This window comes from Lycium barbarum, chromosome 5 (assembly GCF_019175385.1).
Source record: "Lycium barbarum isolate Lr01 chromosome 5, ASM1917538v2, whole genome shotgun sequence".
Taxonomy (NCBI): Eukaryota; Viridiplantae; Streptophyta; class Magnoliopsida; order Solanales; family Solanaceae; genus Lycium; species Lycium barbarum.
In genome coordinates this window covers 14530648-14544433 of record NC_083341.1, presented here as the reverse complement: position 1 = coordinate 14544433, position 13786 = coordinate 14530648, and the positions used below count along the sequence as shown (strand labels likewise).

Below are 13786 nucleotides of genomic sequence, written 5' to 3'. Positions count from 1 at the left end.
GCTTGGGCTAGCTTATGGACCATGGCCGGCCATCTTTAGGCTTTGGGCCTTATTTTCTCTTTTATTTTTTTTGGAGCCCAATTCATTAGAAATCTTATTTTGTAATTCCCGAAACTAATTTCCGAAATTCCAATTTTGCCCTTGGCCTTCCTCCGTATTTCCGCTTCAATATTTTTTATGAATATCACACATATGTTGAATAAAATAAAAATATAGCCTTATTTCCTACAAGGCAAGTTTATTTCAAATTTTTCCAAATGCGCAAAAACACGGGACATAACAGTAGTCCAGGCTGCTAATACATTTAAACCAATTGAACCAGGTGGAATGGAGAAGGGAGTTGATAAGGTGCATCATATGAGCCTATGTTTTGATAATTGACAAACTGATGGGGAACCGACAAGAGACTTGGTCTGCGATTTGTTTTGAATATACCGCGTGCACTCAGTGGCACAGCTTTAAATAGCTGTAAAGCTAGACTGTACAACAGCAGTGCTGCAACCCATGCCTCAGGTCAAACTTTGGATGAGAAGTCTCCATCACCTCCCACATGCTCCCCAATACATATTCAACATGTCCCAATATATTGGGTATCACTTGGAAAACCTAAAATCTATTTAAAAAGTGTAGCCGTCATAAGATTCCCAAGTGTTCAACTAACAGAGCTGAGAACAAACTGAAGGACCTGATTCTAACTCTAAAGATATCCAAGTCTCTTAGTTTGTCTTAAGCTTTTTTTCATTTGTACTTAAAATTGTAAACCTACTCCTCTTGTTTGAGAGGCTGTTTGTAGGTATTTAAAATTCTCAAAGTGTGCTTGTTGGAAGTATGTTTCCTCAAGCTTTTAAATGGTACACTAGGCTAGGGTTAGTCTAGGTGTATTAGTGGTCCTTGGCTAGAGTTAGTCAAGCGGAGGTGCTTGCAATCGGAGTGTTGCAAGTGTGGAGGGACTACGGGGGTTAGTTCCTAAGTTGCAAAAGCGTTATTGTAAGGGTGAGGGATTATGGGAGTTAATTCCTAGCTTACGATAGAATTGTAACTTGAAGTTGCTCGGTTAGTGGAGTTGAAATCCTACTGGGGTAGGTCGTGATTTTTAATCCCTTGAGCAAGGAGTTTTCCACGGTAAAATCCTGTGTCCTTTACATACTGCATTACATAAGGGAACTGGTACACAACCAGGTCCCTCCATATTGTGTTTGGTGGACGCATAGTCTATATCAATTGGTATTCGAGCGGGCCCTTTCTAAAAGGCTAACACCTAGAAAGGATCCTCAGTCTAATGACTACTCTACCAAACTCAGAACAAGGACACTCGATGATAACACCACCACGGGAAAATGATGAGTCCGACATGCAACATTTCACCCGCAAATTACAAAGGATGATTAGAAGGGACAAAAGATCCAGCAAAAAGAACTTCATTCCCAAGCAAACTTACGATGAATATGAGTCAATCGTCTCACTCATGGCCAAGTCAGATCCAGATGGTGAAGATGAGAAAGTCAAGAATGAAATAGATGGAGGGTGTCAAAAATAGTACATGGATAATGGCTGGTCAAAGCACATGACCGGTGAAAAGGATAAATTTCTCTCACTAAAAGCTTTTTAAGGTGGGAGTGTATCCTTTGGAAACAGTAAGAAGGGGTACATTCTTCGAGTAGGCAAAGTCGGGAGGACACTTGCTCATGCCATAGAAAATGTATACTTCGTAAATGGTCTGAAGTATAGCCTGTTAAGCGTGTCTCAAATCTGTGACAGAGGAAATAAAGTCAAGTCCTTGTCTTGCTCCTACACAGTCACAAGTCTCAAAACTGGTGAAGTGGTTCTGGTTGCCAAGAGATTCAAAAATTTATATGCCAAGAGAAAGTTCTTTGTGACACACTAATTTTGGCCACAATGGCCCAAATGAGGGTAGTTCAATAAATTCACATGGATATCTAGGTTAAATTAAATAATCGGAAAGGTCTTTGTGCCACACTAATTTTGTCCACAATGGCACAAATGAGGGTAGTTCAATAAATTCACATGGATATCTAGGTTGAATTAAATAATTTATGCTTGGTCTATGTCATTTCAACCATTTCCTCCCAAAGTTCATTAATTCAAAATTTGCATGGAATCCTTCCTCATCAATTCAATTTTGGGTTTTTTCCCAATGCATTGAGAATCTCAAAAGATGCACACATACTTTTCTTTCTTAATTGCTTAAAAAAAATCTATTCTTTATTAAAAAAAACTTTTAGAAAATTTTCATACATGGATTACTTAGTTACTTGTAATTTAAAACTAATCCTTAAAGTTATAGCTTTAAAATTATCACATATGTTAGTCATTTTTCCTCCAAAAAAAATTAAAATGAGAAATTTCAAGAGTTTAAGCTATAAGTTGAATGTAACTTTTTTGCTCTTTCATCGCCATCGCATAGGAGAATTCAAAATTTGACAATCACGGGTGGACTATTACATTTATAGTAAATGAGTCAGTAGTTTAAAAATGATAATAACATTTATATTCAAACGGTTCACAATTGATTCAATTATTATAATAAATTTTTGTTTATAAATATTTAAGCAATCAAGAAACCGAAATTTGTTGAATTTATTAGAAAATTCTCTCCCATTTTTTTTATAATGAATAAAATTTAAAGATAAATGGTAAATAAATTCATTCTATTTTTAAAATTGTTCATATTAATTAGACAAGTTGATGAAAAATCTATAGCTTTATTTTGATATTTTTTGTTAGATTTAATTGATTACTTTATTATTTTTAATATTTTATGGTATTAATCTCTTTTTGTTAATATTATATTTTAAAAATATTAAGATTATTAAAAAGTACTCCCAGGCATTTTTGACAGCTATCAAATTTTTTACATAATCAAATCAGAGGAAAATAAATGCACATTAACTAATTAAAGTCACTAGAACTATTAACATGTTCAATCAAAATTTTCAACTCTTATTCTAAATTAAGGGTGAAATATAACCTGTAGTATAAAAGAATAGAAGAACAAGAGGAAAGAAAATTATGGGAAAAAATAAAAAGAATAATGTAAATGAATAAAAATGTAAAAAAAAAAAAAAAAAAAAAAGTATGAAAGACTGAGAGGATAGAAAGCCTGATACATAAAAAGCAAAATCATATTAGCCTTACGAAGTTAAATTTGGATCTCGCTAGTGGAGAGACACTTTTTCAGAATTTAAGGCATCAGTAACCCTTCACCGTCACATGTGAGTCCAATCTTTGTGTTAACAATGCTTAGTTTATTTTTCTTGATTTAATATCTTTTTAATTATATTTATCCAATTTTCTAGAATATTTTCTAAGATTTAATTTATATTTTTTAAGATAAATAACTTTGCATATATAGCAATAACAGAATAACAAGAAACTTACTTTTACTATTTTTATTTTTTTTGTTTTCAATATGTAGTATTCAAATTAAAAAATATAACTCTACTTAATTGATGTATTATCTAGATCGAATACTTAATTTGAAATAAATTAAAATTTTCAAACAAAACGATGAGTCTTTTTTATGTTTTCTCCTCCATTTCTTCTTAAAAATTTGAGTTGTTAATCTTGTTGCAAGACTTTAAGCTTTGGTGAGTGATAGACTTACCAACATTTGAAGTGCGAAAGAAAAAATAATCATAATGTTCTAATTCGACCATCTGATGCTTAACTAGTTGAATTACGTATATAAATTCAGTTTTCAAGACATATTCAAGTAATTTTGTAAATATATTAAATTAATTTGTGTTCTGATAAATTATTTATACGTATTCAACAGATTTTATAATACAAATATAATGAAAGAATTGTTGCGCTGCGGCAAATAATTCTTCTTTATACAAATTCTCGAATAAGGTTTTTAAGCAAAACTTCAATAGGTGAGATGGGATATTGACCAGACCTGTATATTAACTTCCGCCCTAATTTATAGTTAAAACTGTAGTTCCGCTTTTGCCCAGAAAATTTTGGTGTAGTAATAATTTCTTTTCTTTGGTGGGAGGGCTGAGCGTAATTTTAACGAGGAAAAAAAATTAATGATATAATTAATCATTTTTTTATTTTTTTATATAATTCTTTTAATATTAGTTAGTCTTACAAGATAATTATTACCGTCATAATTAATAAAGGAAATAAAATAAATTGCAACAAATATTGGGATTTAACATTTTTTTCTTCCATTATGTATGCCAAAATAAATCTAGTAAAAGTTCCTAGAATGTTTATAAAGTATCTGATTTCTTTTATACAATTATATAAAATTTGGACCTATTCATGTTTTCATATTACCTCCAATTATTTTAAGTGCTAGGAGACAATAATATTTATAAAATGAGCGAATTACTTTAATAATGATGATTTTTCTTTGATTAAGGTTGGCGAAAAGGATCAAGCAAGAAGAACATTCTATACATTATGGTATTTCAATTTTTCTATTTATTTCTCCTTGAAATTTTCAAGTTGAAATCTACAAAATATTTTGACTTGAATAAGCATAAGTTTGTGTATTTAATAGTGTTTTGGTGGGAAATTACTGGTAGCAAAAATTCCAAAGTAAAGGTCATGGTAGTTTTTTTATAAGTATGGCCAAATTAGTGTGGTAGTTTAGCAGCTCTCTTTAAACTATTGAATGTGAAATTTCCTTTCTGGCAAATTAATGACATGCATTTAAGCTAAGATAAAAGTAAAAGAAAGAAATTTCAACATGGAACTCTAACTCATCTAATGAAGTGTCTTAATCTCAATCAGATCCCAACATGGTAACGCAACAGAACTTTAAAAAGGAGGCCCACGTGCATGTAAATTTTGTTGCTATATAGTAAGACTGTTGAATGCGTAACATAAATTTTCGCTTTAATTATTCTCAATCCGTATCGCACCAACATCATTAAGGACCTCTATTTGACAAAATTTTGGAAAAGAAAAATGGATTACTGAATATGAGAGGCCGCGACTTAAGTGACACAAAAAAAAAAAAAAATGAACCAAAATAACAAAAAAAAAAATACAAAAGTAGGCTTCACGCAGTGGCAGATCCAGGATTTTCATTCAGGGTGTTCGGAAAAAAGAAGAAGCTAAATATACACTGTAATTTTTTGCTGAGGGTGTTCAAAAATTAATATATGCACATAAATACAGAAAATTTACCCTATATATACACTGTAATTTTTTGCCGAGGGTGTTCGGGTGAACACCCTCACTTGAATGTGGATCCGCCCCTGGCTTCACGCACAGATTGGACCAAACTGTAACTTTTTAAGTTTGGTGCTTTCACGCACAGATTCTGTGCGTGAAAGAGGCTACTTTTTTAAGCTATCAAAATCACTTTTTTTAATACTTTGGGCAAAGGTTAGTCATGTTTCAAAATCCCAAAATATCAATATTTTATATAGAACTTAATATCTTTTTTTGCGTAAAATAACGTCGGCTCATTACATCAAGTATACCTAAACGTTTGGATCGTCGTTTTAGGGGTTGTAAAGTGCCCCGAAGTAAGTTTTATTTGTTTGGAAACTTGTCATCTTTAGATCTAAGTGTCATATTTTATAGGGTTTTGATTTAAGTGTTTATTATTTAGTCAAGTCGAATGTACAAATAAAAATATTATATTCAAAAATAATCCATCCAATACGAGAGGTTCAACCAATGTATAATATATCTCATTCAATTCTCCCACCAAGGTTTGATCCCATGTTGTTGGCATAAAAAAGAAGTAAGTAAAAAAGAGTGGCTACACCACCAAGCCAAATTGGTGAAAGCAACAAAGTAGACAATTTTTATTTTTTATAATGTTCACTAATGCTATCTAACTCGTTTTCATAAATTGAATTTCGAACCTCGAAATTGACATTCAAAACATCATTATCGCGGGATTAGCATCTCGAAATAGATTTTTGATCATTAGATTTTTACTAAAGATGACTGAAATTTTTGCACAAATTTGAGGCAAAATTCAAATTAAATGGGATAACAGGTGTTTTTTTTTAAAAAAAAAAATGGCTCGGCCAAACCGCCTTGCGGCCGTTTTCCCGGCTAGATCTCGAAAATATACCCTGAGAAAATATCGCGTAAATCGGACATCCGAGCGCAAAGTTATGACCATTTAAAGTTTCAACAATTTACAACTAGTTTTCTACCTATGCTCCTGTCCTTATTTTTTATTTACGTCAAATCTTCTATGATACATAGATTAATTAAGGTCATGCCACAACGTTAAAGGTTTGGAGCTACTCAAATTTAACATTTAACATGGGAATATATCAATTTTTTTCGTCCCACTGTAAATACAATTCAACATTTGTTTCCATTAGCAATCATAAAAATGCAAATTTGTCTCCCTCTATTTGGATAATTTTCAATGTATATACCTCATACTAGTCTCATTTGGCCCGTGTTAAGCCCGGGCCCAAATCGATCTTACAAAATTCAATTTGTAGGCAGTTTATAAATTTTTTCTACTATTATTTCTTTGTTTTTCTAACATCAATTTGATACTTTCGATAGATTTCTATCCGAAAGTTAAGGGAAAACATTTTTTTAGTTTATAAATTAGATTTAAAAATAAAAAAATAAATCAAACATTGGCTTTTCTAATTGCTATTTTACCTAAATATTTTTAGACTAAAATCTCCGATGACCCAAATTCGACTTTTCATATGTTAAATTGATTTCATTTATTTTTTGAATTAACCTTACTTATTTTTTACCAAAACATATTACAATATTCAATTAATGTCAAAAATATTTACTGCGAAAAAATATTGTTGTATGATGAGATCATTAAAGTTAACGTATAAATAATTAAGACCCTTGATATTACAAGATATTTTTATAGATGTTTTCTCAAATTAAACACAGGAAAAAATATTGAAAAGTCCATAAAATTAAATTGTTCTTACTTTAAGCTTTCATTTTCCTTCCAAAAGATGCATGTTAAAAAATAACATCTTTTTCTTTTTCTTAATTTAATAAATCACTGGGTATGTTGTTGTTGTTTTTGTTGTATTTTATGAAATTCACATTGTAATAACTTTTTCATGTTGAATTTAACTATTTTGTCTTTGATTATGCAGTATTTTACTCCACTTTTTGTAATTATACTCCACTTTTTGTAATTGTTTAGTATTATTTCTGTTTGGTTTCTTTAACTACAATGTTTTCATAACTATTATATTTATAGTTCCTCTTTTATTATATTAATTTATTAGATAAGTTTTATGTTGAAAGCGTGCGCACGTAAAATTTGCATAATTAACAAACGTACTTCGGACGATACTTTACAATTTCGATTCATTTTTAAGTATATTTAACAATGATAGTCTATTTGTATTTATTCTTTTGATTTTAAACTTAATTTTACCTTAAGTGAAATCTTTGTTAATTACTTATTTTTGCCAGCATGTACGACACAAAATTACAGGAAAAAATATTTTTTTATCTATAACCGGACGAAGAAATTTTTAAATAGCAAATGATATCTGGTAATTAACATAAAAAATAACAAATAGTATTATAAAAATAATATTGTAATTCAATAATTAAGCCCATATTATAGAATTTGATTGACATGATAATTACATTCTTTAAGTGTCTATAATAAATTCTTAAGAAAATATATAATTTTAAACAAATTTAAGATATTTCTCATAAAAGACTCAAATATGTATAAGCATGTTTTGTAGGGACCGCTAATCTTTTCCATGACATTATCATCTTTAGTGGCATAAAAAAAGCCCTTAATATTCTCAAAATTTACCAAAATTTGTAAGAGTTCACAAAGTAATAAAAACTTTCATTAGGGGTAAAAAGAGACAAAAATTCCATGTGAGGACTACAAAAAATTAGTATTCTCCCTTATATATATTAGTAATGTATGGGCAACACATTTTTTGGCCTCTCATTTTTTGGCATCTTGTGTGGGCAACAAGGCCGTGGTGGTGCAAGTACGTCTCCTGGTGGCAAAACATCTCGGAGTAAAAGAGCCTCTTGTACTTGAAGTTTTATTTTGAATATTTTGTTATTATAAAAAATGATGTATTACTTAATGCAATGAATTATTTTTGAATTATTTTGAACCTCTCGTATTAGATGAATTATTTTTTAATATAATATTTTTATTTGTACATTCGACTTGATTAAATAATAAAACACTTAAATCAAGACCCTATAAAATATGACACTTAGATCTAAAGATGACAAGTTTCCAAACAAACAAAACTTACTTCAGGGCACTTTACAACCCCTAAAATGACGATCCAAACGTTTAGGTATACTTGATGTAATGAGCCGACGTTATTGTACACAAAAAAAATATTAAGTTTTATATAAAATATTGATATTTCGGGGTTTTGAAACATGACTAATCTTTGCCCAAAATATGAAAAAAACGTGATTTTGATAGCTTAAAAAAAAAGTAGCCTCTTTCACGCACAGATTCGTGCGTGAAACCTACTTTTGTAACTTTTTTTTGTGTGTTATTTTGGTTCCAATTTTTTTTTTTTTTTTGTGTGTCACTTAAGTCGCGGACTCTGAATATGACAGTTGAACACTAAATTGATTTTAGTAAAATACCTTTAGTAGCTTAAAATGACTCTTTAAAAAGGTAAAAACTTGTACATTATTATTTGTTGTTTGGCTGAATCGTTGAAAATCATTAAGCGATACTCCAATGTTCGATAAAAAATATACACCATCTAATATGTTATAGCTGACAACAACGACAAAAACAACAATATAAACAGTTTAATCTCACAAGCGGGGTTTGAAGAGATTTGATATGTACGCGGCCTTACTCCTAATTTTCTGACCTTGTGAAGACAGAAAGATTGTTTCTGATAGATCCTCGGCTCAAATAACACATATTAAAAACTAAGTATGTGAAGCAAATACAGTACTAAAGAAGCCACACGGATAATAAGGGAGAACAGAATGGTAGCATGCAATAACAAATAATATGATAATCGAAGCAAAGAAAACAACAAGTAATATTAAAATAGAAGAATAAGCCAGTAGGAGGAATTTAAAAACTTTATACCCTATTCCTCGACGTCTATATCTTCCTATCTGTTACAATTGACTAAATTGTTGGTAAATAAGATCCAACTATAATGCTAAATTTGTAACTTCACAAAAATGATAAGCATTAAATTCTTTGTGCATACGCAACTGTCGGCCGCTCACGGTCCCCCAAAAACTCCAAAGGACACAAAGTCCAATTTCTCACTTGCCTATATGACTCATCTTTCAAACACCTTCTGCTTCTTCAATCTTTGACCCCGCCTATCCCATAGATGTGAATTTAACATTTGTAAGTTATTATTGTAATTTTAAGCTAATACTCATTCTATTTCAATTTGTTTGAATCTATTTTTTTTTTTAATTCGTGTCAAAATAAATGACATTTTTCCTAATTTGAAAACAAATTCACTTTATGAATGATTTACAACCACACAAATTTTCAAGACTTATTTTGAACCACAAGTTTCAAAAGTCTTCCCTCTTTCATAAATGTCGTGTCCAATCAAATGGGTTCATATAAATTGAAACGGAGCAAATATAAAATAATAATTAAGTTTACGATTAAAATATTTACAGATATTTAATAAATTTCTTCTCGGAAACAGCCATCCTACCTTGGTAGGAGTAAGGTCTGCGTACACTCTACCCTCCCCAGACCCCACGTTGTGGGATTTCACTGGGTTGTTGTTGTTGTTGTTGTTGTATTTAATAAATTTCTTCATATATAGATAAACTCAGTACAAAAGTTATTAGGTTCACTTAAACTCACGTGCAATTACAAGATCAGAACTATAACAAAAGAAATTCAATATGTAATTAAAGAATTAAATACATTAAAAAGTCAAAAATTTGACATCTATAATATATACATAAAGAATAAATTTTAACCTGATATATACAGTATAATTTTTTAATGAAAATATTTCAAACCCTAGCTCCGCTCGTACCCACATCTTAAATTGTATATCCGCACCTATATCCCACTCCCCATAACCCACCCCTAACATCCGCCCCATCGGTATGTCATTGTAGTCTATATATAGTATACTTAACGCCTCGTCTTTTATATTCCCCTCACATGCAATTTGGTCATTAGTCAATATTCATCATTCATTACGTGAGAGAAGAGCTATAACCTAGTCCAAGACAATATCTCAAACAATCAAAAATGGTTTTTGTTGACCAAGAAGTAATATGGAAGAAGCACCCACATCACAAGCAGCAGCCTGGAGTATGTTATTGGTGTCTTGGAGAAAGACTCATTAATCTTTCTACTTCAACACCAACAATATCACTAAGTTCTTCATCATGTACGTATTCTTCTTTGTCTTCCTCTGCTTCTTCCACTTCTGATTCTCCCCGCCATCGTCGGATCACCTCCGACGTCGTGGGTCCCTTCTCTTTCTCTTTCGTGAGCATTATCAGTGCCGGTGTCGGTGCCGGAGGAGTTTTGAAGAAGAGTAAATCAATAGCTTTTGTTGCAAGAGGTGGTAGAAGTGGATTGTTGAATGGGCAAAAGAAGAAAAAAGGATTTTGGTCAAAGTTGATAAGGTCCAGGGGTAAAAAGACCAAAAGTGTTCTTGTACATTAATCATCTTCTATTCAAGAGATGTTTTTTTAACTTAGATACATTAATGATGTAGCGGGTTATTCATCATCTTTTGCAAATTACCAATTTATACTTCCTATGAAAAAGTTACTATTAGTACTTACTTTTAAGTGACACGGTAATGTGAAAATTCTGTGACATGGTAATGTGAAAATTCTTTATAATGTCAGGCTCATGTAATAGTTAAATTCTTCAAGAAAATGTTAAGCAATGAGTAAGGTATTCCTTCTGTCCCAATTCATGTGAAGAGGTTTATGTAAATAACTCAATATTGATTCATAGTCGACGGAGTATGAGGGCCGGGTCAAGATACTTTATTTTCGATGTAGTATAAATTTTTGATATTTTTTAAAGTAAAATTTAAGTATTTGAATAATCAACACGGGAAAATCGTGTAACAAGTATAATTTGTAATTCACGTATAATGAATGTTACAATCTCTATAAATTCTTTTTTATTTTTTTATTCAGTCAAGAGCCTTTAAACTTAATCTCGAAGTTATGTTTTTGGCACGAATGATAATCATGAATTCAACTAGTACGAACATATGATTTGAACTTATACTCCTTGAATTTTGATTTGAACCTCATTCTTGAACTTGGACTTGGGCATTCGATCTTGAACTTGAACCCGAGTGCTTGAGTATTTTTTTCGGGTCTTGAACTTGTAGAGAAATTTGGGGTGTTTGATCCACAAGCTCTTTCTTTGATTTCTATATCTTTTCTGGATTATGAGGACCTTATTTAATTTACAGTAAGGAGTAATTGTAATGAGAGCAAACTGTTTTTGTTTGATTTAATTGGTTGACTTGAATTGCGGACCAATCAGATAAAAATAGTGCTTTGACTTGAATACCATATCAACTAACATTTGATTCATTCATTTGACTTGACGTCCGGCGTCATTTGATACGTAGCATCATTCCGAGCCTCTAGGATAAAATAACATTTTGGACTTAACAAATTGGGCTGATTATTTGAAACTATTGAGATCGGGTTTGATCGGATTAGTTTGTCCGTTCATGTAGGTTAAGTCGATGAGTCCCTGCGTCGGTGGGAACTCTATTCCAGTCTAATTGTAATAGGTTTGGTCTATTTATGGTGAATTTGTAATTATGGTAATATAGGATTTGTTGTTCTATTGAAATATGGTTACCTTATTAGATTAGGGTAACGAGAACCTTACTTGTATATAAGGAGATCATTATGATGAATGAAAAGTAGAAAGAACTCTCCCATTCCCCCATTATTCTTGTCTCTCTAAATTCTCGTCCCTGTCTTGATTTTATCATGGTAACAGAGTCACATTAGAAAGAGCACAAAAACCCTAAAACAATGGCAGGTGACGAAGAAATCGGTGATAAAAGCAAAGGAATTGCTAGTGAAGAAAACAAAACTCAAAGAAAAGCAATCTCTCCCTATGACATTACGTCGAATGATAAATCTGGAATTGTGGTTACACAAGTCCAATTGAAGGGTGAAAATTACGAAGAATGGGCTAGATCCATGAGGACAGCCCTAAAAGCAAGGAAGAAATTCGGTTTCGTGGACGGTACGATCAAGAAGCCGGATGAAGAGTCGCCAGACTTGGAAGATTGGTGGACTATAAATTCACTATTGGTGTCGTGGATTCGCAACACCATAGAACCAACGCTTCGCTCAACGATTTCACATAAAGAGGAAGCGGAAGAATTATGGACCAGCATCCGAGAGCGGTTTGCCGTTATCAACGGCCCTCGGATGCAACAACTAAAGGTGGAACTCGCAGGGTGTAAGCAGAAGGGAAGGACCATAATGGATTACTATGTAAAACTCACTCAGCTATGGGAGGAATGGAAAATTACGAACAAATTTTGACTTGCAAGTGCGGAAGGTGCACGTGCAATCTAGGGACAACCTTAGAAACCAAAAAAGAAGAATAAAAAATGCATCTTTTCCTCATGGGATTGGATGAAGCACTATATGGAATGGTGAGGTCGAACATACTGGCCCAGGAACCGTTGCCAGCATTCAACAAGGTGTATTCGAAGCTAGTGCAAGAAGAGCATGTGAGAGAAATTACACGAAAAACGGAGGATCAGAATGAAACCAAGTCTTTTGTTGTTCAAGGGAGAAACCCTCACCGAAGGTGAAGGGAAAACCGATGGTGCATTCTGCACTCATTACAAGAGATCCGGACACATTCTGGACGGATGTCTTCGACTCATTGGCTATCCGGATTGGTGGTCAGGAAATCAAAAAAGAGATGAAAAAACCAGAAGAAGAGGACAGAAACAGCAGCTAGGGGTGGATCGGGATCCAGTCATGGAAGAGGCAACTACCGGGCTAACGCCGTGGTTGCCAATGAAGGATCTCAAGGTAAGATATGACCGGTGAACATAGGCGGGGCAAGAACTCACAATTTAAGCGAAGAGATCCGTAAGACTGTGATCTGTGTTAAATTCCCAAGGAATAAACCCAAATGGCAAGATGGACGATAAGACCGAAAACTAATCCTAGATCATTGAATCCGGAGCTACCAATCATGTGACAGGTAATTCGAAGGAACTGAGCGATCAGCGGGACATTCCTGAGTGTTCGGTTGGGCTTCCGAATGGAAATAGCTCGGTGGCCATAAGAGAAGGAATAATCAGGCTAAATAATAGGATTTGATTGAAGGAAGTCTTTTACGTTCCAGATCTAACATGCAATTTATCTTTTGTGTCACAACTAGTTGATCATTTAGATTATGATGTAAAATTTAATAAAATTATGTGTGCTATAAGGGACCCACCACTAGGAAGCTGCTTGGAACGGGTAAGCGTCAAGGTGGACTTTACTATTTCCGGAATGTGCCGCGGATACGAGCTATGAAGGCAGAGGCAGTTGATTGGTTCAATTTTTGGCACAAACGGTTAGGTCATCCTACATCACAAGTAACGAAGTTTATTACGACATTAGGCCTAAAAGAAAGTAGTACTAGATTAGATAAAGAATGTGATGTATGCCAAAGGGCAAAGCAAACTTGAAGTGTTTTTCCTTTAAGTGATAATATAGCTTCAGATATTTTTGATATGATTCATTGTGATTTATGGGGACCATATAGAACCCCTTCATCTTGTAGTGCTTCGTATTTTTTTTTTTTACTATTGTAGATGATCCTCCG

At 32.6% G+C, this 13786-nt stretch overlaps 1 protein-coding gene across 1 annotated transcript; it reads left to right on the top strand.

Moving 5' to 3' along the window:
- Positions 1-10068: 10068 nt before the first annotated feature.
- Positions 10069-10879, top strand: LOC132642317 (uncharacterized). Its single transcript, XM_060359550.1, has one exon. The coding sequence runs from the start codon at positions 10202-10204 to the stop codon at positions 10622-10624; it is 423 nt and encodes a 140-aa protein (XP_060215533.1). The 5' UTR covers positions 10069-10201; the 3' UTR covers positions 10625-10879.
- The last annotated feature ends 2907 nt before the right edge of the window (positions 10880-13786 follow it).

Bases quoted from the DNA above. Each gene is read 5' to 3' on its own strand.
- LOC132642317 (XM_060359550.1), top strand. From the start codon at position 10,202: ATGGTTTTTGTTGACCAAGAAGTAATATGGAAGAAGCACCCACATCAC.